Source organism: Pararge aegeria, chromosome 12, assembly GCF_905163445.1.
Source record: "Pararge aegeria chromosome 12, ilParAegt1.1, whole genome shotgun sequence".
Taxonomy (NCBI): Eukaryota; Metazoa; Arthropoda; class Insecta; order Lepidoptera; family Nymphalidae; genus Pararge; species Pararge aegeria.
Window position 1 is genome coordinate 12,807,467 of NC_053191.1, and position 13,275 is coordinate 12,820,741.

The following is a 13,275-nucleotide window of genomic DNA, read 5'->3' on the forward strand; positions in this document are numbered from 1 at the left end:
CAAAGTCGGTCGTATCTCTCAAAGCGAGCTCCTCCACTCAACCCGCTAGAAGAACAAGCGGTTGCTCGCGTTTTTCGTCCTCGTTAATTACGGTTTTTTTAAAATCCCACGGGAACCGTTTGTTTTCCTGGGATAAAAAATAGCTATGCTTCTTACTCTCCTTCCTTTCAACTAACTCTATGGTCAATAAAGTCGATTGGTTGCTTAATTGGGACGGAAAGGAAGGACAAACAAACGAACTTTCGCATTTATAATACTAAGTTTAGATAGGTATTAGTGTTTTATATTTTACATTTAATTTAGTACAAACTTTTGTTTTTCTCAACCGCCAATAGTAATAATTATTTGACCGCTTTGAAAACACTGATCTGCATAATTTAGTTTGTTTGTACACGCCAACTTTCTGATATCACTGAATTTCACTTAAGAATTACACACATCTCCGGATTGACCTGGCGAGTAATCCTGTAAAGTTTGGTGACGATCGGAGCACTCCTATTTTAGAACTGTCAAATACAGCTTTTATTTACTATGATGATATTCTATTGTTGGCTTTACATGGGTGCAGAAAATGATCTTCACCCGCTCGAGAAGAGAATGAATACGGAGAGAAATAAATGATTTAATATATTATGAGACTTAATTTAAAAATTTAATGATGTAAGTTTATTGTTTAAATAAAATAAAGCAAAATCTAGCCCGGCGAAGCGGGCTGGGTACGCTAGTTTACCATATATACAAATTCCAAGAACTCGGGGGCCGAGGTCCCCGCGCACTATCACCTGCTCTGAAGAAGATCTTCCTATTGGTACGGTTGAGCGCATCACCATATAAATCTATTATTCCATTTATTATAAGAATCCAGTTTGTATTTAATCAAACGTCCCGTTCACAGAAAATACTATGTTAACCAATTAACCGCATTACCAGTGACCAAAAGTAAGGGCATTTCACAAACGTTGTAAATAATATTGACTTAATTATCAGCAAGAGCGGGTACCGCCGCTATTCCCGCGCGCGGTTGGCTCCAGCAATAGTGTCATACCGCCCATACCACTGCCGAACTCTGTTCTACCACCCTCGGACAACGAGGCACCTCCTGTTGTACCTAGGCGGCCTACATCACCGCACACGGGTAAGTAAAACAGCAAACCTGGCATCAAAAGAAAATAGCGATCGCTTGGAATATCTTTGAAAAAAATTTTTGGAAAAACGGAAAGCTCGACATAGGTGAAACATCAAATTTACTAGTAGAGAGAATTTATAATGAATAAAAGAAATACTAAGTAATAATAAATAATAAAATAGAGTTCCGTTAGTATAATTAACGTACTATTTGTTCTTAATTATAGTTCCAGAACATTATATCAACCCAATAATGACCACAGAGCACGGCTCTCCTTCAAAATGAGAAGGATTTAGCCAGCAATTTGTGGATTCTACACGCCTTTGAGAACATTATGGAGAACTCCCAGGCATGCAGGTTTTCTCGCGATGTTTTCTTTTAACGTCGAAGCAAGTGATATTTCAATTGGTTAAAACGCACATATTTAATTAGCGGTGCGTGCTACGTTTCGAACTCGGCCTCTACATCCATGAATAGTCGGAATCCATAAAGCGCTTAGGTGGCGATTGCCAAATTAAAAATTTATAAATCCATAAATAAATATGCAAGGGGGCATGTTGACTGACATAAGGGAGTGTCATGTCGTTTACTTCCAAGGTGCGATTTTAAATATTTTGCTTTTTTTTCCAGCGATATGCGAGCCTCCGCCCGAACCGCCAGACCGGCCTTTGCCCAGTCCAAAGCACCACGATTTCTTCAAGTAAGACTGGAATTATTTATTTATTTCTTACTAATGATTTGTTTTTTGCAGCGAGAACTATTTGACTATGTCCATCCTCTAGGAAGCGATTTAGCGTTCCAGTACAATGTCGCGTAGAAATCGATTAAAAACCCGTAAAAAATTGCCTGGGTTTGGCAATGTGCTTAATAAAACTTCCATAGCTCTCAAGGCCGTTACCACCTTAGACTGCATCATCACTTACCACCAGGTGGCATTGCAGTCAAGGGCTGACTTTAAGTGTAATAAATCATATATAAATTTAAAAGTTTAAAACCCCCGAGTTTTATTATTGTGTACATTATTCTACTAGTCCAGCCCTTTTCATTTCATACGCATATTAAAAGAGATGTGAAAAAAATTGCAATTGTCACTTACCAGCAGGTGAGATTGCAGTCTTGTAGTGGAATTTAAAAAAAAAACTGTATCTATGCTAAATTTCTTGTTCATAAAGATCATGTTAGCTGTTAGCAAAGCATATGCATATTTTTTTTTAATCTGGTAGATATGTGTTCCGGTTTCTTTTTTGGGATAAAAGTATGTTACACTCATCTTCAGGATTCAAGCGATATACGTGCCGTATTCCGGCCAGAATAGTTCAGCATGTCGCATAAGATTTTTTTTTGGTATTTATTATTGAAAACCCATGTAAAATTTATATCAATGCATATGGATTTTTAATAATGCCCGCCATACCTGAGTGCACAGTTGACAAGTTGGTTACCATTTTTGGATTTGGATTGGAAATCACCATCTAAATGGTACCATTGATCCCCCTAAATTACAACTAAGACAAATCCTTAACATTCAAGTTTCATACTATTACATATTTTTGACAATAATAATTATATTTTTAATCATCACGTTATCTTTCAAAACCTTTTTATTGAAGTTATACTTCTTTTGGCGCGTTAGGGTAATATCATAAATGTAAATTTTTACGATGCGCGCGCACACCGTCACAAAAAACCGACACCATAGAGTTACCTAAAGTCACATTTTAGTTTTTCAAAAAAGCTTTGACAGTGTACACTTTCAATTGTCAACGTCTGCGGGCTCATTTCGGTGATTTAATTGATTCAACTGTACAAAAATCTCGAATTTTAATGTTAAGTAAGACTTGTTGGTCCGATAATAAGTCAACTAGATAATGCGTTATGATAAAACTTTCAATGTATTAAATACCGGATTTTTATCTTTTTGTAGTTTTAAGTATAACTTCTAACGCGTGGACATAAGTTCACACAAGTTTTTTTTAATTATCTTAAAAATCCTCACCCATAAGCCAAATAATTTTCGATACGAATTATTTTTTATAAATGTAATTGAATACTATCATTACTATCATTATAACACCATATGGCATATGATAGCAAATATAGACAGAACATTTGGTCGGGTATCGATTTCGGTGAAAAGTTACTGTCAGCGATACTGAACGCAAATGTGGGTTTTATTATCAGTAAACCGTTGTGTTGATAGGGTATGTGCCTCATTTTTTTATTATTTTTACTAATGCTATGTTAATTATTTATTATTTCCGCGACTTCTTAAATTTAGCGTTTTTGGATTGGTTATATATGAAGAAGATAGAAGATGTTCATGACAAACAGTGAATGAAAATTAAAATTGTGAGAGTTCTCCCCTCAGATTCCGCTTATCTTAAATTTACATAAACACGCACATTGCGGTATATTGCTGACAAGACCGTTACGTGACTGCTGAATTACAATAGATATTATTAGGCATGACATATTAATAATTTTTTTTAATGATACAGAATTATAAAGATAAGCCTTGCCCTCTGACGCATGATATTTCGACACATAGTTCAGCATATAATGCATATAATATAAGTATATTTAAGCCTGAAAGGACACTTCGGGTGACCAATCGGAGTAAGAATCAGAATTTAATTCCATAAATCCATCACGTCCGGCTTGTATTCGAATTTTCACTGTAGTGTGGCTGTTTTAGGGATGATAATTAGTGTAACCTTAATGGCCGGTAAGTCCGCCATTTTGTATTTTAATGATGTTATGTAATCTTTCCAGAAGTCCAGCCATGTCCCCTAAGAGATCTCCTGCACCCGCGCCTCCTATTAGCCCAATGCTGCATGACAGGTAACTTTTTTTTTTTTAATACTTTGAAAATGTGCATTATAAACTCCAACATGGAATTCTACCATCGCTTAAATCAGTATTATGACAACCAATTATAATTAATAGTAATTATAAAATAAAACATCAACAATATTGCAATGGTACTGCATTAAGCGCCAAAACTAAGATAGGTATATTACGAAAAAAAAAACAAACAATAAAAAATTATATCGTGAGTTTTAAAAAATCGGTGTAATTTGCCAAAGTATGTTTTTTCCTTGCACATAAACTAAAGAGTATTTGTATATATACAAATAGTATTTTATATTCTCTAAAATAAAAAATAATTCATTTTAATTATAGACGCTATTCTAAATCTAAACTAACTTTGTGTATAAAAAATGTAATTTGTTCACAGGGCAGCGTTCAGTTTTCCTTCCACAACGACATCTCCATCTGCTCATCACATTTGTAAGATTGTTTGTGTTTAAATAGTGCTAACCTAAATCTAAGCTAAGCTTACTTCTGGACAAGATGGCGTCAAGTGTATTGTCGCAGTATATTTATTTATTAAATTATAATATTAATAATGGATTTAATATCTTACTTAATGCATACATCAACTTAAATTGATAACACTTTCACGTCATCGGCGCGTTGTCACTAGATGGTGCTCTTTATATTCTATACCAATCGTAGTTTCCATTCACGCCATCGTATATGTAGGATATCTCCTAGGCACTAAGACCAACTTCGAGTATTATTATTTATTATTCCTCGGTGAATTTATCAAATATTAAAGCCGACAAAACTCCTAGGAGAGAATGTTTTAGAACATATAATTTCTTTTACATTTACATTAATGTTTGTCTCTTGCAGTGGACGGATCGGCGCCCCCTCCATTACCTCCGCGAAAGAGGAGGGATTCTACGGCACCACATACGCCGCACCTTGTAAGTTGGAATTTATATCTTATACTCCATGGCGATTTTACGAATGCCAAAACTTATTTTTCTTAAAAGTAGATTTAATAAAGTTGAAAATGAAGTGTACGTGAAGTGTAACTTTATTTTTCAACCCAAATGATAAAAAAATTTTATAATCTACATTTATTTTTAAGCATTTCTATCCATACTTATGGAGTAGTCTCCGCTCCCGAGGGAGATCCCCGGACGTCATGTTGAGCGTCTGGAATGTCTAGTTTTTACGCGGTACCGGATTATATTTACCAAAAAAAAAAAACTGAAAATAGGACGTTCAGTAACCATTACCATATCAATTCAATTTCATAACTGTTTTTTTTATGTCCGTCCCGTAGTTAGTTCATAATATGTTCTACTTGAGACCGTTAATAATACAAAAAAGTGACCATTCCTTTGTGCAAGAAAATTATAAATATAAACATTATGATGATATATACAAATGTATTTAGAAAGAAACAAAGAAAACTTTATTTGGATATACACACACTAGAATTAAAATACAACTTAATAGTCTACACAACAATTATAGGAACGGTGTGATCCCAAAATGGTCTTCACTCTAATTTAGGGCTTTGGCCTCAGATTCCTGATGGCCGAGTTCGATCCCCTATTACGTGTCTCACAACAGGCGTAAATTTAACGATTATTGCTGTCACAAGAAACAAGAGTGACGTTTGACAGCAAATATTGCAAGATTAACGTCAGTCGCAAGCCTGTCCGTAGGGCTATTATTTGTCTCAGTTGGCAGCAAATTCAGCTAGCCCCTGTGAAAAGTTGCCGTCAAATAACGCTCCAACCATAATTATTATAGTCTGAAGAATTAGTTAAGTCTGAGAATTTCTGCGTCCAAAGGAGTCGGGTTCGATTCCCACAATTGTAAAATTTTTGTTTGATGAACATGAATGTTTTTCAGTGCCTTGGTGTTTATATGTATATTATAAGTATATATGTACATCAGTCCCCATAACGTACCCATAACACAAGCTGCGCTTAATTTGAGGCTAGATGTCGATGTGTGAATTGTCGAAGTATATTTAAAAATGTAAAAAAACAGTACACTACAAACGTAATTGTATTTGCCAACAAAGTTTCTCAGTTGGAAACTTAGGTGCAAAATATGATAAGCAGGTTATTTGGTGTAACTAAAAAGACAGAATCGGTCTGCCGTGCCCTGTAGTCGGTCGGTGATCTGATAATGCTGATACACAATGCATTCGTTTTCCAGACGTCATGGTGTTGTACTGTGCACGGTGCGGACGGATCCCCCTCGGGCGCGTCCCCCGCAAGCGCCGCGCCCCCTGCCCCGCCTGCGCCCCCTGTGATATCAAGCACCCCGCCCCCTCTCCCGCCGCGACCCCCACCACCGCCCGAGCTGTTGCGACCAGCCAGCTCCGCACTGTTGCAGAGGCGACATATTGCCGCGTGAGTTATATACTTTTTATATACATTACTGCATATCGTCCATTACACATTAGGTAGGTATACGCATGAAGCGGTGCCCAGCGGGTAGGAGCTCGACTTCACTTTCGGGGGGACAGTTCAAATACCAGCACGCACTTCTTAACTTTTATAAGTTATGTGCGTTTTAAGTAATTAAAATATCATTAGCGAAGGAAAAACCGTGAGGAAACCTGCATGCCTGAGTGTTCTTCATAATTTTCTCAAGTGTGTGGAGTCCACCAATCCGCACTGGCCCAGCGTGGTGGACTACGGCCTTAACTTCATCTCATTGTGGGAGGAGACCCGTGCCCCGTAGTGGCCGGTAATAGGTTGATATGATGGATGATTATATTGTCATACTATATATGTCAACTATATGTTATATTGTAGAATTTTGTTATTTGAGCTGGAGATAATCATAATAAGAGCCTCTTACACCATCTTCTGGCAAGTATCGCATAGCGTAGACGTAAGTTTAGCATTTAGCGTTCCGGTATGATGTCGCATAGACACCGATTAGGGGTATGGATTTGATATATCTGCCATACCTCTAACAGGCCAAACCGTTACCATATTAGACTGCATCATAACTTTCCAACAGGTGAGTGAATGAGAGGTTGCAGTCAAGGGCTAACTTGTAATTTAATAAAAAAAAAGCAATCATTTATTTAACCTTGAAATTATTTAACAAGAAAATACAAATTAAGTCTAACAAAACACACAAAACACATATTATTTGGTTTATCTCTATACTAAGCGATAGTTACAGACTCAGAACCCGAGTCTGGTGACAACTGACAAGTCACAAACACACCTATGCCTACTAGTTTTCAGGGATCTTTTGGAACCTTCTTTATTAAAGTAATTCATGTTTGTTACAGATTAGCACCAAAACTGCCACCCAAGCCGGCCCCAACGGCCGTCGCGCCGCGTACGTAGTCTTATAAAACTCTTAACTAGTGATAAATGTAGCTCTATGCTGTACTTTAATATCGCTAAAGTCTCAAAATCATCTCTAAAATCTACATGTTTGCAGTATCTAAATTTTTAATAGGACGGGCTTTGAATATTTTGGCTTATATGTACGTCAGCAAAATGTATGAATCCATAGCTAAAATCAATACAAACAAAAATTTTCTAAGACATAATCTTATGAAGTTTAATTTTTGCGAAATATCATAGGTATAAAGTCAAAATCAAATATTTCTTTATTCATATAGGCACATAGATGGCACTTTTGATGCGTACATTACATGTAAAATATGACATAGAAGTGTGTGATAGCGATAATTAAAACGATAAATTCGTCTTAAAACTATAGCTGCGTGGGTTCCAAACGCGCCATGGTCTAAGAAGAATATAAAGCCATAACAGTTGTACATGTGGCCCCATCTATTCCCACGTTAAAATTTAAATTAAATGTAGAAATAGCTTAAAACTTTGATAGCTTAAAATCCAGAAATATGACACTTTAAAATATTTTGGTCTTATACAAATCTTATAAGTATTACCACCAGCTATGGATTAATACAGGTTTAATGCGGGCCCGCTTAACTGAAAAAAAAATGGCGGACTGTAACCCTGGCTCTACACTTAAATATTCAAACCTCTGTAAGACGATTTCGCAGACAAAACGAATTCATAACTTTACAAACCTTACCTTCTTTGTCGAAACTGTTTAAAGTCATGGAATCAATAATAATAAAGGTGTAAATAATCTTTAATTTTATTGATGAAATTAATTAAAATCACGTTGCATCAAATGGTTATAGGCAGCGTCACGTAAAAAGACCTCTGACAATCGACCTGCACAGGGGACAATTTATACAATTGCATAAGAGTGCGTGCAATTATATTAGTTAATGAATGCTTATTTTATGTAATAAACATTAAACTGACTGTATTATGGGAGTAAAAAATAGGTTTAAAAATGTCATACATACGTGCTTTGTATAAATCGCCCATTGCACAGTGATTGATAAATTAAGTGCTCTTTTAACGTGACCTGATATAACTTAATTTTTATTTATTGCCTTAGTTTTACAAAGCGTTACCGACTATAGATACTCAACATAGTAGGGATATAGGGATTGCCCTAACAGGGCTTGGCTAGAATGGGCAGGAGACATTTTTCTCCTCGGGTAAAGGACGAAATTCTTATGTACTCCCCAAGTTTTATCCACTATTCGAACATAAGCGCACCGTTGAAAAAATATCCAAATAATATATGTGAAGCGTTGATAGCCCATGATGTTAGGACTTCGTCTTTACTTTCGGGGCCGAGATCGGATCCTAGCACGCACCTATAACTTTTCTAAGTTATGTGCGTTTTAAGTAATTGAAATATCACTTGCTTCAACGGTGAAGGAAAACATTGTGCGGAAACCTGCAGGTCTTAGAGTTCCACATAATGTTCTCAATGGCGTGTGGAGTCCACCAACCCCTTTGGGGCCAGCGTGGTGGACTACGGCCTAAACGCTTCTCATTGTGGAAGGAGACCCGCAGGGTGATTACGTATCTCGCGCGCGACGGGCTTGCGTCAGGCGTAAATCTTGCAATCACAAACTTCACTTTTCCATACGATAAATAAACAAAAGTGACGCTTGACAGCAGCGATTGCAATATTTACGCCTGTCGCGAGATACGTAATCACCTTGCCGAGCCCTGTAGTTGACCGGTAATGGGTTGATATGATAATTAAACGGAGGTAAACTTTACCTTTTCCGTGCTTTTGCAAGTGGACAAGTAAATTCCATCCCTTGTTTTGTCTCCTGCTTATTCTAGACGTGCAGTGCTGAAAATAGTCTCGTTTTAAAAAAAAAAAAAAACATATTTTGTCGACAATAAATATCCAATAATCTCTCAATGCAAAGCCTATAACTTGTTGTTTTCTAATCTCTCTCTGAAATAGTTCGTAATAAAAACATGTGCAAAGCCAATAAATAATAGTAAAATAATTATATAGTAATTTGTATAGATGTTCTATTTCTTTGTAGTGAAGTTATGTAGACAATTCGCCCACTACTAATAAGCACTTTGATAAATAAATAGAATGCTTTGAAATGTCACCCGTTACTATAATACACCATGAATGCAATCATATTATTGTATCACAAATTCTTGAATTTATACGCGTTTGCTTACTTTTCTGACAGATACTGTGAAACTGAGTGCCAAGTGGGAGATATTCTACCTACGTTTACTTATTCGATCGTGTGAGAGTTAAATACGATTTATATGGTATCGAAGGAGTAGAGTAGCCGTTTTGAAGTAGTTGTAGTAATAGTAGTAGTAGGAGTAGACAATACGGTTTCTCAATGTTGTTACTAGATGGCGCTCCTTCGATATCATATAAATCGCAGTTAGCCTTCACGCGATATAATTAGTTAATGTTGGTAGAAAATCTCGCACTCGGCACTCTACTGTATAAACACTTTCGCCTATTTATCGATTCAACACCTTTTCAACGAATCAACACTAACTTCACCGTTAGCGTGACGTCTACTTAGAAGTATACGGCTAGTGGACACCTCTCCGACTATTTTAACAGTTTTATAACTTATATACTTTATGTCGGATGAAATGAAGTTCACATTTCTTGCTCTTATTTTGAGTTGGTGTCGAGTCGATATGAAAGCTTCGTATATGATAATTATGATATATTTTAAAACGCAGTTGCGATTTGAACCAACCTTCGGAAAAGTATTTAAGGTATGTTTTGTTCTACTTAGCTACAGACTTCTTGCCGTCGCTAATAGCAATATTGTTGACGTTTTGCTTAAGAATTATTTTCATATTTTAAATACGACAAGACCGGTCATAATACTGCTTAAAGCGATGGTAGTAAGAGATCCGATGTACTAAATGAAATATTCTTGGCAGTTGCGTAAAAAAAATCGATCACTGTAATATTAAAATTCTTACTAACTGTTGAGTTAATTATATATAAAGTTACTTTCAAGACACTTCATGTACGTTAGAAATAATATTATCCAAGATTTGCTCGCTCACAAACGAGGAGTCGTATTTCGAGTAAAATAGATCTAATTTAAGTGTAAGCTCGAATTTGCCTGCAATTCTTTATCTCGAGTATTTAACAGAACGTTTGTAAAACAAAAAGAAGTATAGAATTTGCGACTCTAAAAACAAGTGTCATTAGGTCCATTTTACTAGAACTATACAGAGTTAAAAATGCGATAACAACTCGAGCGATGTAAACAGACACGAGCGAACAAATCTTGTACTTAGTCTACTGACCGTTACGTCACGATAGCGTAACGAGCCATATCCTATCGGTTAACTAACTAGTGGGCGAATAAATTTAGGAAAGCTTAGCAATTTTTACAATAAGTATATTATAAGAAATTGAAACGAAATATTGCGTATATTGTGAAAAATGATATATGAAGTTATGTAAAAAAGAAAATTAATTTATACATGAGATGTTGTTTTTTGAAGCGTGTCAGTGAGGCGAAAGCTTCAAGTATATAAACCATATTTTACCAATGTTTATCATTGATGATAAAGAAGTGGTCATAAAAATGGTTTAAGATATTAAAATTTTTAAATATTATCATATATATTGCAAGTAGCGGTCCCCCGGGACTACGTGCTCGTACAACTTGTGATAGGTTTCCAATACAGCCCGACCCACCGCGTCGCGTCGCCCGCCTGCTCTATTACGTTTGCTTGACTTCCAGAGCAATAGCGTGATGTTAAATAATCCATAACCTTACTTAAAAATAGCACTATTAAATGCAAACAAAAAAAAAATATTTCCAGATATTACATCGTCCAAGCAAACAAAATTAACTCTTCAGCTTTTTTTATTCTTATGGATAAGTTTTATTGATTGGATGATAAATGAAATTTTGAGCTTTATTTTTTCATTATGGACACTTAAGTTTATATCATTTATTTCAAAAAAACCTACTCTATCGAGCTTCTTCTTCTATCTTTTAAGAAGATTTCCCCCCCGTCAACAAAAAAAACTTACTTAAATATTTAATGCAAATTTTCATTTATTGGTTCTTTGGAGCAAAATTCTCGTTTTGTCATAGTTAAAGATTTTACCTCATTTACCTCCCGCAAAATAGAACCTGTATGGCAAGAATACATATGTGATACAAATGAGATTCTCACACATTAGGCAATAAATATTATTAGAAAAACTTGTATATACATATTATGTAGAAACATAAGTGCAGCTTGCGATGTTTGATAGTCAAAAATAATCAATAAGAATCCAGTAGAAAGACGTCATATAGATATTTCTTAAAAATATTTAAACGGGTACATACCACGATAATATTTCGAGATTTTTTTTATATTTCCACCCAGTTACGTAGATCGTGGTGACAACGTACATACTAGAACACGAAAGCGGTTAGGAAGATTCTGCCCGTGACATCCAGCTTGACGTCATGCACCACCGCAGTCCCCTCGTGACCACGATCCATGGTCGAAAACCAACTGGGTCTAAATATCGATAAATCTCAAAATATTACCGTAAAATAACGCACTATTTTTTAAGAAATGTTAACCACGAAAATCATAGTCACATAGATAGATAAAAAGATTGAGAGATGGAGTCTTTTTTTGCATAAATTATTAAAAAAACAAAAGGTGGAATAACAAGAAAATAATAAATAAGAAATAGATATAACATCAGCTAAAAATATTTGGTGTCAAAATGTTCAGAAGATATATCTCATTAGCAATAATAAATAATTGTTCTATAGGTAATTTAGTCTAAAGTAGGGCCAGATGTGATATTAAATTAAAACAAACTTACGAGATGGCGGTTATCCAAAAAGGTGGTTATTACTGTTTTGACGGCCTATCTGGCGCAGCGGTTAGCTGTGGTTTTAAGGTGGTAGGTTTCGGGTTCTATTAACAGCAATGGGAATTTTTTTGCCTGATTTTTCTCTGGTCTGGTCTGGTGGGAGGCTCTAGCTGTGGCTGGTTACCACCCGACAAAAACCTGTCGCAAAGTGATATGGCGTTCCGGTACGATGTCGCGTAGAACCACATTATAAGTATTAGTTTAATATAGCTGTCATAGTTTAGCCCGTAAAAATCTTAGACTGCATCATCGCTTACCCAATGTGAGATTCAGTCAAGGGTTATCTTGTAGTGAAAAAAAAATATGCTTATAATATACTTTATAACGATGGGCTAAGAACCATTTATATTAAGCGTCAATTTTGAAAGAGTAATGTAAATATAAAAACCTCGTAACGAAGTTCTCTACATTTGACCATCGGAAAAAAGTAACTTTTAACTAACACATGATACAAGTCGCCATACCTGTGAACCCGGGCCAGGGCTTTTCGTTTCGAGACGGAACTCAGCGATTCGCGTCGAGGGAGCATAACGCATTTTTCTTACGTGACGATTTGTACCAGTAAACTTCAAATATTTTGACCGGGAACAACCTTTCAGGATTTCAACAAGCACGTTAAACTGGTGCAAACATTATGTTGCTGATTCCACACATAATTTAAAATCCATTATATTCTACTTATTAAATATATCTTCAAGTCTATGAACATAAAACAAAACGCTACATGTTTAGTATAGTTTATCTGTTTCCATGTAACATAAACCATTTCAATTCTATAACCTAAATTTTTTTTATTTACTTTAATATTTTTATACCACATAATAATAAAAACTCGTATTTTTATTGCATAAGGCCGTTATTTAATTATCCGTGCAAAATCAATAGAAACAAATTTAATTTATTTATTTATTAGCTTTCAAGGGAAACAAACAGTATAACTATACATAAAAGTAATGCCGTATTTTTGTATCACATAGGACCAATGAAGTTTCCACAACTTTAATGCAAAATACTTGAAAGAATAAAAAAACCAACTGGTTAAAAAAAATCCAGCAATCTCA

General features: G+C 35.5%; 1 protein-coding gene across 1 annotated transcript in view; it reads left to right on the plus strand.

The window, feature by feature from the left end:
- The window catches only part of LOC120628161 (protein son of sevenless), a 35,833-nt gene extending 27,181 nt beyond the window's left edge, over positions 1-8,652 (plus strand). The window contains exons 30-36 of the mRNA XM_039896394.1: positions 988-1,135; positions 1,757-1,826; positions 3,899-3,967; positions 4,365-4,417; positions 4,826-4,911; positions 6,254-6,351; positions 7,251-8,652. Of these exons, the coding sequence (XP_039752328.1) occupies positions 988-1,135; positions 1,757-1,826; positions 3,899-3,967; positions 4,365-4,417; positions 4,826-4,911; positions 6,254-6,351; positions 7,251-7,308 (582 nt within the window). The 3' untranslated portion in view covers positions 7,309-8,652. The remainder of the gene's footprint in view (positions 1-987; positions 1,136-1,756; positions 1,827-3,898; positions 3,968-4,364; positions 4,418-4,825; positions 4,912-6,253; positions 6,352-7,250) is intronic.
- The last annotated feature ends 4,623 nt before the right edge of the window (positions 8,653-13,275 follow it).